General features: G+C 62.2%; 1 protein-coding gene across 1 annotated transcript; it reads left to right on the top strand.

Moving 5' to 3' along the window:
• The first annotated feature begins 375 nt into the window (after positions 1-375).
• FLII (FLII actin remodeling protein) lies at positions 376-13,100 on the top strand. The gene is made up of 30 exons (XM_054708825.1): positions 376-486; positions 2,076-2,186; positions 2,461-2,532; positions 3,613-3,693; positions 3,921-4,006; positions 4,125-4,286; positions 4,527-4,630; positions 4,976-5,151; positions 5,240-5,397; positions 5,975-6,059; positions 6,407-6,557; positions 6,729-6,865; positions 7,032-7,244; positions 7,491-7,670; positions 8,283-8,365; positions 8,484-8,558; positions 8,763-8,846; positions 8,953-9,124; positions 9,865-9,969; positions 10,056-10,247; positions 10,586-10,774; positions 10,955-11,094; positions 11,171-11,405; positions 11,541-11,695; positions 11,789-11,849; positions 11,933-12,061; positions 12,139-12,245; positions 12,337-12,442; positions 12,547-12,612; positions 12,697-13,100. The coding sequence occupies exons 1-30, from the start codon at positions 424-426 to the stop codon at positions 12,829-12,831; spliced, it is 3,813 nt and encodes a 1,270-aa protein (XP_054564800.1). The 5' UTR covers positions 376-423; the 3' UTR covers positions 12,832-13,100.
• The last annotated feature ends 26 nt before the right edge of the window (positions 13,101-13,126 follow it).

The following is a 13,126-nucleotide window of genomic DNA, read 5'->3' as shown; positions in this document are numbered from 1 at the left end:
ACCTTGGGGGCATTTCCAGGGGAGGAGCGGCCGGAGCAGGCCTGGGCTCGCCGGGCGCGCGAGGACCTCAGTCCCGGCCAGGCATCACCGCCACTGGGCCGCCCCGCAGGCGCCCGGAGCGGCAGGGCCCGCGGCACGCCCGCCCTGGGGCGCAGGGACGTCGCCTGGAGGGTGTGAAGCCTCCTGCGCGAGCACTGGGGGCGCCCGGGTCCTCGAGGCCCCTCCAGTCCTCGAGCAGACGGGGAAACTGAGGCCCGGGAGGCGGCGGCGCTAACCGCGACGCGCCGGGGGCGCCGGGCTAGAGGGGCGCGGTCCGGGCTCCGCCTCTCCGCACGCCCGGGGGGGCGGGGGAGGGCGGGGTCGGCGCTGGCCCAGCCCGCGGCGCTCCCCGCACCCGCGCCGGCCGGCAGTGAGCGCGGCGCCATGGAGGCCACCGGAGTGCTGCCGTTCGTGCGCGGCGTGGACCTCAGCGGCAACGACTTCAAGGTGAGCGGGCGCGGCGGCCGGGCTCCTTCCTCTCCAGGCCGTCTCTTCCGCCTCGGCCCGCGCGGGGTCCGCTTCCTGCCCGCCCGCCTCCGGGCCTGGGCCGCCGGACCTGGGGCGGGGCCGGGCCGGATGGGGCTCTCGGGGGGCTCGGATCCCCCGCCGCGGGGGACTCCCCTCGGCCTCCTTTCAGGGCCCGCCCGGGAAGACCGGGCGGTGGGGCCGGGAGCCGCGCTGGGGCGGGCTGGGAGCCCGGCCCGGGTCCTGGCCTCTGGGCGGCGGGGCGCGGCCTCGGCTCCCGCTCCCCAGCCTGCCTTCCCGGCCCCGCTGAGGTCGCGCCGTCAGGCCCTGACTCTGCCGCGCAGCCGGCACCCGACTGTCCCCTGGGTCTGGTGCCCCCGCCACCGCCTCGTTCCTGTGTGATCTTGGGCAAGTCACTTCCCCTCCCGGGGCCTCCGCGGTTTCCCATTCCGGGAGGGGCTGAGAGTCGCCCTCCGGGAGCCCGGTGCGCTGGTGCGGAGCGTCCGGCAGCGCTGGGAGGCTGGGCGGCGGCTGCTGGGCTGATAGACCAGGGCCACAGGGAGCCTGCGCCCAGCCTGCCAACCAGCTGGTGGGCGAGGCGGTCCTAGAGCGGCCAGGATGAGGTGGGCAGGGCCAGTGACCTAGGAGGCAGGCCAGGATGGAGGTGAGAGCTGGCCTGGGACAGGAGGGTCAGCCCAGGATGGAGGGAGGGGAGTGGTGGAGTTTGTATAGGGTTGGGGAGCCCAGACTTGCTGGGGGCAGGGTCTGTCGTGCCAGGACTGAGGAGGAGGCAGGTTCTTTCTGCACTTATCCACATGTGCACACACCTTTGACCCCTTGCACAGGTGACCACACCACTTTCCTCTACCTCCATCTCCACCATCCTCACCTGGGGTCTCCACGTGTCCTTTCCAGATTGGAAGTCTGAGTCCCTGGCTGGGAATGTAGCTTATGGGGAAGGGGACACAGCCAAGGGCACTAAAGGCATATGCTGCCCCAGGCTCCCTGCCACGAGGGCTGGGCACTGAGGTGGGCATTCGAGTTTGTGGAATGAATGACGAATGAGGCAGTGCCTGTGTAGGGGGTGGCTGGGGCCTTGCACCAGGGGTTTGGATCTTGCCATAAATGACTTGTAGGCTGAAGGCAAGGTGAAGGCACAGGTAGGACCTAGGCAGAGGTTCGGGGCACCCCCATACTCGGTGGTGTAGGCAGAGCCTGGAACGCTGGGTGAAGGCATTTGAGCCAAGCTGAGCACACAGCTGGGTGTTGGAGGTGTCCTGGAACTAGCCAGTTCCATCCCAACCCTCCAGCAAGAGACGATCTTAGGCCAACAGCCATCCTAATAATTAGTCATTCCTCACAACACTCTGTCACGATGGGCTTTTATTAGCCCTCTTTTATGGTGAGGAATTGAGGCACAGAGTGGCAAAGTGCCTTGTCCAGGGTCACACAGCTGGCGAGAGTTGGCTGTGTTGCTCCCCAGAGGTTTCCATGGGCATTTGGGGGCCATAGAGGGTGGTAGAGCAGGGACGTTCCTCTCCCAGACCAGCCTCACCATCCATACCCCTCAGGGAGGCTACTTCCCTGAGAATGTCAAGGCCATGACCAGTCTCCGGTGGCTGAAGCTGAACCGCACCGGCCTCTGTTACCTGCCGGAGGAGTTGGCTGCCCTGCAGAAGCTGGTAAGGAGTGTCAGTGGGCAGGGTGGGTACCGCGGGGGGCTGGGGCAGGGGGACAAAGCAGTCCAGAGGAGATGACCGAGAACGGTGTGGGCAGGTATGAGGCCCTCTCCCATGACGCCTGCAGGGAAATGTGGGGGTGCGGGAGGGGCCGTAGAGGTGGACTGGGCCTGTGTGGCCGAGGGACCCCTGAATGGTGCAGAGTCATGGTAGCAGGTGGAGACTCCTAGACACCCGCCACACCCCACTGAGTCCCTGCTCCTTCGTCCTGGCCCAGGAGCACTTGTCTGTGAGCCACAACAACCTGACCACGCTCCATGGGGAGCTGTCCAGCCTGCCATCTCTTCGGGTGAGTGTTGCCAGAGGCCACCAAGCTTGCGGGTGGGGACTGGAGTCTAGCCAGGGTGTGAGGGCAGGGCCAGACCCCAAGCTGGGCCATCACCCCTGCCTTTGTCCTTCCCAAAGGGGAGAGAATATAATAATGTCCTGTATAGCCTCTGGGTAAAAAAGAGAGAAAGTACCCAAAATTCCACCTATTTTGGGCAACAGCTACAGTAATAACAACTGATAGTGGCTATTCCATGTGGGTTTTTTCTTATAATCCTGACCTCTACCAAGTGCACAGATGAGGACATTTGGCCACAGAGGCAGGTCATTTGCCAGAGGTCACGGAGCCAGGCAGCGGCAGAGCTGGGGTAGGGGTGTGTGGCTGAAGGGGAGGTGGTCAGTGTGACCTCTTACACTGCTTCTCTTCATGGAGCTTCCGGTAGCCCAGAGCACAGGCTCGGCCAGACCTCGGGGCCTTGGCAAAGGCCGTTCCCACCCAAAGCCAAACCCTGAGGTGTTTAGGACTCAGGCTGCTTAAGTTCAAATCAGCTCTGCCACTTCCTGCCCACGTGACCTCAGACAAGTCCCTTCCACTTTGTGGGGAGGGTCCCGTGGGACCTGCTGTGAGCACCAGGTACCGCGCAGACGGCAAAGGAGAGGCGGTCTAGCCGGGCCCTGCTGCTACTGGTAATCCAGCACCATCCCCGACCTCTCCTCGCCCCTCACACTCAGCACGTCTGTAATACGAGGTGTCAGTCCCAAGGGGAGAACAAACAGACTCACTCAGCCCACACTGGTCTCTCTGGGCGCACCCCGCTCTGGTCTAGAAGCCGACTCAGAGCTACAGCCCTGTCTTGCCCTCTGGAAAGGAGCAGAAGAGGGATATTCTATCAGAAAAAGTTCCCTGAGATCTGGGCTCTGGGGCCCATTTGAGCTGGGCTTTGAGGCGTGAATAGGAGCTTATAGGGAGACTAGGAAGAGCCTGCCCGGTGGAGGGACTTTGTGCAAGGCCAGTGTCGGGGAGCACGCAGGCCTGGCCTCCAGTGAGCTTCCTGAGGGGCGGCCCTCCCTGAGCTCTCTGCTTCTCCTGGTTTATCCCCAGGCCATCGTGGCTCGAGCCAACAGCCTGAAGAATTCTGGAGTCCCCGATGACATCTTCAAGCTGGATGACCTCTCAGTTCTGGTCAGTGGCTCCCACCCACTAGGATGGTCCCTGAGCCATTGTTATCCCATTTGACAATGGGGTAACAGGCTTAGAGTAGTGAGTGCCTTGCCCAAGGTTCCTCATGCAGTCAGATCCTTAACCTAGGCACCCTTCCTGCCAGGGTCTGGCTGTCTCCCTTTGGCCCTGAAACCCCCTTCCCTGCTCCCCAGCCTGACCCCTGACCTGGCCTTATCCCTCCCACCCAGGACTTAAGCTACAACCAGCTGACGGAGTGCCCTCGGGAGCTGGAGAATGCCAAGAACATGCTGGTGCTGAACCTCAGCCATAACAGGTGCCTGTCAGGCTGGGAGGTGCGTGGGGCGGGCCACAGCACATTGGGGGCAGGTGGGTCCAGGTGGGCATGCGCTGCTGGTTGGTTGCCTCATGCCCTTCTCCTCCCTCCTGCCCAGCATTGACACCATCCCCAACCAGCTCTTCATCAACCTCACGGACCTGCTGTACCTGGACCTCAGCGAGAACCGCCTGGAGAGCTTGCCCCCGCAGATGCGCCGCCTGGTGCACCTGCAGACGCTCGTGCTCAACGGGAACCCCCTGCAGCACGCACAGCTGCGGTCAGCGGCGCTCGCCACGCCCTCGAGCCCAGCCCTGGGAACCTGGCCTGGCCCCTTATTCCCAGTAGCCCTGACCCTTCCCATTTTGGGTTTGGTGTGGGCTGTGTCCCTTAGCCAGACCCCACCTGGGTCCCCTGTGTTGTCCACCTCACCCCTCAACTCTTTGACCTTGTCCCTTAGGCCCTCTCAGTCCTGTGCCCTTGCACCCTCCCCTGGCCTGACCACCCCCTCTCCCTGCAGGCAGCTCCCAGCTCTGACGGCCCTGCAGACTCTGCACCTCAGGAACACCCAGCGCACCCAGGGCAACCTCCCCACCAGCCTGGAGGGCCTGAGCAACCTCACAGGTCGGCAGTGCCGGGGCCCCCGCCTCTGCTGCCCGCAGGCCCCTCGCCTCCTCTGCGGGAAGGGATGCACCTGCTGCTCTGACCCCTCCCGGAAGGAAAGGATGGGGTGGGTGGTTATGATTAGCTCTCCCGTGGTCGTGGTGACCAGTAAAAGCACCAAGTAATGAGCACCCAGTTTATGCTTAGACGCCCCGTGTGAGGGAGTTTCTCGGAGGCTCAGGGAGGTTAAGTGATGCGCTGAACGCCACAGAGCCTGGAGGTGGTGCGGCGGGGTTTGGACAAGGCCTGGCCGCGCTGGAGCTGCCTGGGGGGGCCCTGGCTGATGCACCCTCCCCCACGCTCCAGATGTGGACCTGTCCTGCAACGACCTGACGCGGGTGCCCGAGTGCCTGTACACTCTCTCCAGCCTGCGCCGCCTCAACCTCAGCAGCAACCAGATTGCAGAGCTGTCCCTGTGCATCGACCAGTGGGTGCACGTGGAGACCTTGAACCTGTCCCGAAATCAACTCACCTCCCTGCCTGTGCGTCCAGCCCTGGGGAGGCGGGCAGGAAGGCTACTGGGCCACCCTGGCTGCTGCCCTGACTCTGCCCTGCCTGCTTTCTCTCCAGTCAGCCATCTGCAAGCTGACCAAACTGAAGAAGCTGTACCTGAACTCCAACAATCTGGACTTCGACGGGCTGCCCTCGGGCATTGGCAAGCTGGCCAGCCTGGAGGAGTTCATGGCCGCCAACAACAACCTGGAGCTGATCCCCGAGAGCCTCTGCAGGTGTGGGCGGGCGGGCACGGCATTAAGCCCCAGGATAGCTGGTGCCCACCCTGTGGCCTTCGGCATCGTACAAAATGGACGATTTAACTTGGCTTTGTGGATGGCGACTACCCGCACGGACGGGTGCCAGCAATTCCTAGTCTGGTCCCCAGAGCACCCTTTGGGAGGTCACGGATAGCATGAGGCCAGACGGGCCGTGCTGCTTCCAGCCCCTTCGGGAGGGTACAGGCCCACCCGTGTGGCCTCCGGCTCTGGGCACTCCCTCAGGCAGAGAGCAGAGGACCCCTCAGCAACTTCAAACTGATTTGAGTAGAACATGTTAGCGGTGTTTGTATCCAGGGCCCTTAACCTGCAGGCCACTTGGAAAACTTCTCTGTCAGCGTCACAGAAAGAATTCAGTCGCTTAGCTGTGAGGAGGCGCCGTCCGCGTGCTCCCGCCTTCCCGCCTTTGCAGCACCTCAGGGCGCCCCGTTCCTTCCCTAGCCGGGCCACCGGCCTCTGCCCTGCCTGCCCCGCCCCGGACTGAAGTTCCCCTGCCCCCGGTCACCGGTCTCAGGCCCCGGCTCTGTACCCACAGGTGCACAAAGCTGAGGAAGCTTGTCCTGAACAAGAACCGCCTGGTGACCCTCCCCGAGGCCATCCACTTCCTGCCAGAGATCCAGGTGGGGGCAGGCCCAGGCCGGCGCAGGGGTGGGGGGTACAGACCGACCCTCAGGAAAGACTGAGCACAGGCGTGTCACTGGAATGAGGGGCCTCCTGGAGGGGTGGCCTTGGCCGGGGTGCTTTTGGGGAGAAGGTGAGCTACATCCCCGTCTCCGTGTCATGCTGGACAGCATCATTTCAGTCCTACAGAAGGGAAACCCAAAGGCCAGGATGGTCATTCACTGAGCCAGGATGAGAGCCGGGCCCCTGGCCGCAGCCCTAGCGGCCGCAAAGCGGAAACAAAGTCTGGTGTGGCCGGGAGGTGGGACTCAGGCTCAGTGCCACCCCTGCTTCCTCCTTGAGGCAGGTGCTGGACGTTCGGGAGAACCCCAGCCTGGTCATGCCTCCTAAGCCCACTGACCGCACTGCCGAGTGGTACAACATCGACTTCTCGCTACAGAACCAACTCCGGCTGGCAGGGGCCTCCCCTGCCACCGTGGCCGCCGCCGCCGCAGCTGGTAAGCAGGAAGGTCTGGCCTGAGAGGGGGCTGCTCTCTGGGGCTCTACTTAACCATCTGTAAGTTGGGTGGGACAGCTCTCTGGACACTGGTGGATGGGGTTGGCCCTGGTTGGCTGGATGCCCCAGGGGCAGGCCAAGCCGGGGCTTAGCCATTTGCCTTTCCCCAAAGCAGGGGGTGGGTCCAAGGATCCCCTGGCTCGAAAGATGCGGCTACGAAGGCGCAAGGACTCAGCCCAGGACGACCAGGCCAAGCAGGTGCTGAAGGGCATGTCAGACGTGGCCCAGGAAAAGAACAGAAAGCAGGAGGTAAGTCAGGCCGAGGGCTGGGCAGGCCCTGGGCTCTGGTCAAGACAGACTGTGACCCAGATCACGATGGAAGGGGCTGGGCGAAGGCCCTGAGGCGGGTGAAACGTGGAGATAGCAGCGTGAGTGGCTGCACAGACCAATCGGTGCGCTGTGACTGTGCCCCCAGGAGAGTGCTGAGGCCCGCGCCCCCGGGGGTAAGGTGCGGCGCTGGGACCAGGGCCTGGAGAAGCCGCGCCTCGACTACTCAGAATTCTTCACGGAGGACGTGGGCCAGCTGCCTGGCCTGACCATCTGGCAGATCGAGAACTTCGTGCCTGTGCTGGTGGAGGAGGCCTTACACGGCAAGTTCTACGAAGCCGACTGCTACATCGTGCTCAAGGTGAGGCGGCGCCCTGGCCCGTGACTTGCCTTAGATCGCTCAGCACCCTCGGCACCACAGCTCTGTTCCTGGAGGCGAGGTGGGGGAGGCTGGGCACAGGAGGCCGGATGGAGATGGCCCAGGCAGAGCTGTGGCCGCCATCCCACCCTGGGGCGGGGAGCCTGTGCCCATCGGAGCAGCCCCTCGGTGAGCTAGGGCGCCAGGACTGCCTGGTGAGGGCTGACATGACTGTGGCCTGGCCCCCAGACCTTTCTGGATGACAGCGGCTCTCTGAACTGGGAGATCTACTACTGGATTGGTGGGGAGGCCACACTTGACAAGAAGGCTTGTTCTGCCATCCACGCGGTGAACCTGCGCAACTACCTGGGAGCGGAGTGCCGCACTGCGCGGGAGGAGATGGGCGACGAGAGCGAGGAGTTCCTGCAGGTGCCTGGGCTGGGAGGGCCTGGAGAGGGCAGGGGCGAAGGGGCGGGGCGAAGGTGGTGAGCAGGAGCTGAGACCAAAGGGTTTGGGCCAAGACCTGAAGCAGAAAGCAGGGACAAAACTGGTGAAGGCAGGGGAGTGAGATGAGGCTGAAGCTGGGGGCCTGGGTCCTGGGAGGCCAGGAGAGATGGGGAACTGGAGCCAATGTGGCTAGGGGGTGGAGCCACCAGCTGGACACCAAGGGGCAGGGCCAAGGGCTGGACTGAGTCCAGTGGGAAGGGTTAGTGAGTGGTTCTGGCCCTCCTTCCAGCTGCTTAATTGTAGATGAGGCCACACTCGATTTTACCCAGATTCGCCCAAGTGTGCCCTGCATAAGCCTGCTTCTGTCCCCGGTACACACATCTCAGCATGCTGTGCACACCTGAGCTGCACAGGAGTGAACACAGCCTTCCATTTGTCCGCCTTACCACTCCAGTATGTGTCTGTGTCCATAGACAGGTCTTATTTCTCCTCTCTAACTTCACAGATTTGTAGCACCCAACACACCTGTATACAGGTGGGGTTTGGTGGGAGGTGGCGTTAGCTCATGATACAGGCCTGCACCCTCACACACAGGTGTTCGATAACGACATTGCCTACATCGAGGGTGGAACAGCCAGTGGCTTCTACACTGTAGAGGACACGCACTACGTCACCAGGTGAGGAGGTGTGTGGGTGGGCAGCACTGACCTGGACTCGCTTGGAAGGACTGGGGGCAGGGTGTTGGGGTAAACTGGTCCCTGGTGTCCCCTCCCATCCATTTGCTCCGGCCCCCAGGATGTACCGCGTGTATGGGAAAAAGAACATCAAGTTGGAGCCTGTGCCCCTCAAGGGAGCCTCCCTGGACCCTAGGTGAGCACCAACGACATGAGGTGGGGGTGCCTGACTCTGAACCTCCCCCTTTCCCCAGTGGGGGACAGATGTGGGCTCTAGAAGAAGCCTTCCAGCACTCTTTTAGCCCCATTATGGGGGATTCGGGGTGGGTTTGGGGCCTGTGAACAGTCATTGCCTATACCTGTCGCAACCCCTCCCGCCCCTCCTGCCCCTCCTGTCCAGGTTTGTTTTCCTGCTGGACCGGGGGCTGGACATCTATGTGTGGCGGGGGGCCCAGGCCACGCTGAGTAGCACCACCAAAACCAGGTATGAGACTGCGCCCTGCTCAGACTTGGGAGGGCTTTTGTGCAAAGCAGAATTGTCACCGAAGAAGGGGTATGGGCCTTGCTAAGGGCTTTGTACCTGTCCTCAGGCTTTTTGCAGAAAAAATTAACAAGAACGAGCGGAAAGGGAAGGCAGAGATCACGCTGCTGGTGCAGGGCCAGGAGCCCCCCGAGTTCTGGGAGGCACTAGGGGGTGAGCCCTCTGAGATAAAAAAGCACGTGCCCGATGACTTCTGGCCACCAGAGCCCAAGCTGTACAAGGTGAGGGGCTGCAAGGCTGGCCTGACTTCACCAGCGGTCAGGTGGGGGGATGGGCCACGGACCACCATGGCGACTGGTCTTCACCTGGACTTGGTGTGAAGGGTGCCACATTCTGGACAGAATAGCCTGAGCAAAGGTCTGGAGGCTGGCTCTGCGTCAGGCCATTAGCATAGTGTTGGGCTGTGTTTCCTGGAAGGAGCTGCAGAGAGGGAGGCTGAGAGTGCCTGGGTGCTGGGCCTGAGAACCTGGCCTTAATTCTGTAGGTGACACGAAGCCATGGAGTGTTGTGAGCAGAAAAAGGACAAGTTAGAAAATTAGAAACAATAGTAAGTTCTGGAGAGAGTAGGCAGGAAAAGTACCATTTAAAAGTCCTTGGATAGAGCATCGGCCTGCGGACTGAAGGGTCCCGGGTTCGATTCTGGTCAGGGGCATGTACCTTGGTTGTGGGCACATCCCCAGTAGGGGGTGTGCAGGAGGCAGCTGATCGATGTTTCTAACTCTCTATCCCTCTCTCTTCCTCTCTGTAAAAAAATCAATAAAAAAATATATAAAAGTCCTTCCACTGATAGGATGCCCTTAAAATGACCTCAGAGTGGAGGGCGGAAACTAAGGCCCAGAGAGGAGCAGGCAGAGGACCTGAGTGCACGCAGCAGGCAGGGCCAGGCTCCAAATCAGGACTTGTGGGTGGGGCTTGTGTCCCCAGACCCCGCCCCAACAGCGCTCACCTTTCCTCCCGCTAGGTGGGCCTGGGCCTGGGCTACCTGGAGCTGCCCCAGATCAACTACAAGCTGTCAGTGGAACATAAGAAGCCGCCCAAGGTGGAACTGATGCCCGGGATGCGGCTGGTGAGATGCACAGGGAGGAGGGCGAGTAGGCAGGACCCTTCCCCTTTAGCCCAGCACTGGTTGACCTCCAGCCTCTGGCCCCGCAGCTGCAGAGCCTGCTGGACACGCGCTGCGTGTACATCCTGGACTGTTGGTCCGACGTGTTCATCTGGCTCGGCCGCAAGTCCCCACGCCTTGTGCGTGCCGCCGCCCTCAAGCTTGGCCAGGAGCTGTGCGGAATGCTACACCGACCACGTTACGCCATGGTCAGCCGCAGCCTCGAGGGCACTGAAGCACAGGTAGCAGTGCGGTCCAGCTGTGCGAGCCACACCCCGGGGCCTCCTCCCCAGGATCCTGAGGATCCGTCAAAGCCCAGACCCTCTGAATCAGCTACTGTCCTGCTGAGCTGAGCCCAAGCCCACCGCTTCCGTGCCGCTGCTAGGCCCCGCCTCTCCACGCCCCTCTCCGCTTCCTAGTCCCCCTTTCCTTGGACCCTACCCCTCCGTGACCTGCCCCTCCCACTTCTGGTTTCTAGACTCCATCTTCACACCCCCATCCCCGCCTACGAGCCTCACCCCATCTACTTCCACTCCAGCCTTAACTGCTGACCCTCACTCGTGTTTTCTCCCCTTGGCAGGTGTTCAAAGCCAAGTTCAAGAATTGGGATGACGTGTTGACAGTGGACTACACACGCAACGCAGAGGCCGTGCTGCAGGGCCAGGGACTTGCCGGGAAGGTGAAGCGTGATGCCGAGAAGAAAGATGAGATGAAGGCTGACCTCACTGCACTCTTCCTGCCCAGGCAGCCGCCCATGGCTCTGGCAGAGGTGGGGGCGGAGCCTGCGGTGATGGGCTGGGGCGGGGCTTAGGGTAATAGGACGCAGGACTTGGCCCCTGCTGAATGGGATTGGGCCTGCCCTGGGTCCTGGGAGGAGGCTCCGTGCAGGTCCCTGCCCCGTGAGGAGGGCCAGCCCAGAGGCCCACCAGCGGGGTGGGGTCACATGCAGGCCGAGCAGCTGATGGAGGAGTGGAACGAGGACCTGGACGGCATGGAGGGCTTCGTGCTGGAGGGTAAGAAGTTCGCTCGGCTGCCTGAGGAGGAGTTCGGCCACTTCTACACGCAGGACTGCTACGTCTTCCTCTGCAGGTGCTGTGCCCTAGCGCCTCCCCCGCCCAGCCCCTCCCTGCTCTGGGCCCCTGCTTACTGCCCTCTGACCCTGCAGGTACTGGGTCCCTGTGGAGTATGAGGAGGAGGAGAAGGAAGAGAAAGAGGAGAAGGCCGGGACCGAGGGCAAAGAAGGCGAGGAAGCCGTGGCCGAGGTGGACAAGCAGCCGGAGGAGGATTTCCAGTGCATCGTGTACTTCTGGCAGGGCCGGGAAGCCTCCAACATGGGCTGGCTCACCTTCACCTTCAGCCTGCAGAAGAAGTTCGAAAGCCTTTTCCCTGGCAAGCTCGAGGTGCGCAATGCCATACCCCCATAGCCCGGGGCGGTGGGGGGTGTCTGTGGGAGTGGGACTCAGGCCCAGAGAAGGCTTGGCCCATGGGGGTTAGGGGGGTCCACGGAGCTGCCCCTCACGCTTCCATACACCCAGGTGGTGCGCATGACGCAGCAGCAGGAGAACCCCAAGTTCCTGTCCCACTTCAAGAGGAAGTTCATCATCCACCGGGGCAGGAGGAAGGCGGCTCAGGGTGCCCTGCAGCCCAGCCTCTACCAGATTCGAACCAACGGCAGCGCCCTCTGTACCCGGTGCCTGGCTGGGGAGAGGCCCAGGTGGGCAGGTGGGCTCAGTGAGCCACCCTGACTCCTTGCTGACCTCCCTTCCCTCCCCCCGCCCCCCAGGTGCATCCAGATAAACACCGACTCCAGCCTCCTCAACTCCGAGTTCTGCTTCATTCTCAAGGTGGGGTTGTGGGAGTGACCAGGACTGTGGGTCCGGGTGGGGTTGCAGGGGCTGCTGACCTGAACCCTCTGCACACTCCCCAGGTTCCCTTTGAGAGTGAGGACAACCAGGGCATCGTGTACGCGTGGGTGGGCCGGGCGTCAGACCCGGACGAGGCCAAGCTGGCGGAGGATATACTGAACACCATGTTTGAAGCCTCCTACAGCAAGCAGGTGACCGGGGCAGGCAGTGGCCATAAGCCAGTGCGGGCAGGTAGGGACCCTGAGCCGAGCCACCCTCTCACCCGCAGGTCATCAGCGAAGGCGAGGAGCCTGAGAATTTCTTCTGGGTGGGCCTGGGCACACAGAAGCCTTATGACGACGATGCCGAGTACATGAAGCACACCCGGCTCTTCCGGTGAGGCTGGGCCAGACCCTCCCCCGCTTCCTCCTGCGTCCTGGGACTGCTGCTGAGGACCCTTACTCTTTGCCTGACCCTTGACCCCCAGGTGCTCCAATGAGAAGGGTTACTTCGCAGTGACTGAGAAATGTTCTGACTTTTGCCAAGATGACCTGGCAGATGATGACATCATGTTGTTGGACAATGGCCAAGAGGTGAGGCCCTGTCGACCCTGCCCATTCAAGGAGCCCACCCATTTGTCAGTGGGAACCCTGAGCCCAGGTCCCCCCTGAGCCCACCTCCCCTGTCATACCCACAGGTCTATATGTGGGTGGGGACCCAGACAAGTCAGGTGGAGATCAAGCTGAGTCTGAAGGCCTGCCAGGTGAGCTGGGTGGAGGGGAGGGCGGAGGCTGGCCCGCATGGACTGGAAGGCCTGCCCAAGACTCATGCATGTCCTGCTCACCAGGTGTACATCCAGCACATGCGCGCTAAAGAGCACGAGCATCCCCGCCGCCTACGCCTGGTCCGCAAGGGTAACGAGCAGCATGCCTTTACCCGCTGCTTCCATGCCTGGAGTACCTTCCGGAAGGCCCTGGCCTAGAGCAACTGCCACCCACCTGCGGAAACCCCACGCTCTGGGTGAGGAGAGGAAGGGCCTCTTTCCACCCACCACCTGGCCAGGCGGCCCCTGCTGTCATGCCCCAGTGCCACAGTCCCCCCAGCAGCACAGCCCGAGTGACACCAATGGGGGCAACCCTGTCTGGGAAATTAGACTCCCTCCGGTGAGAGCTCATATGTGATACCCCCTTCCCTGCTAGGGATAAAGGACATGGTTGCCCTTTAAGAGATATTAAATGCTTTTATTTTCAATATTAAAAATCAGCATTTTTCATATT

This window comes from Eptesicus fuscus, chromosome 20 (assembly GCF_027574615.1).
Source record: "Eptesicus fuscus isolate TK198812 chromosome 20, DD_ASM_mEF_20220401, whole genome shotgun sequence".
Lineage (NCBI taxonomy): Eukaryota > Metazoa > Chordata > Mammalia > Chiroptera > Vespertilionidae > Eptesicus > Eptesicus fuscus.
This window is presented reverse-complemented; position numbering and strand designations above follow the sequence as displayed.

Excerpts from the sequence above, each read along its gene's own strand:
- FLII (XM_054708825.1), top strand. The coding sequence starts at position 424 with ATGGAGGCCACCGGAGTGCTGCCGTTCGTGCGCGGCGTGGACCTCAGC. Across the intron at positions 6,558-6,728 it reads GGCCGCCGCCGCCGCAGCTG|CAGGGGGTGGGTCCAAGGAT; the intron begins GTAAGCAGGAAG and ends CTTTCCCCAAAG. Across the intron at positions 6,866-7,031 it reads AAAAGAACAGAAAGCAGGAG|GAGAGTGCTGAGGCCCGCGC; the intron begins GTAAGTCAGGCC and ends CTGTGCCCCCAG.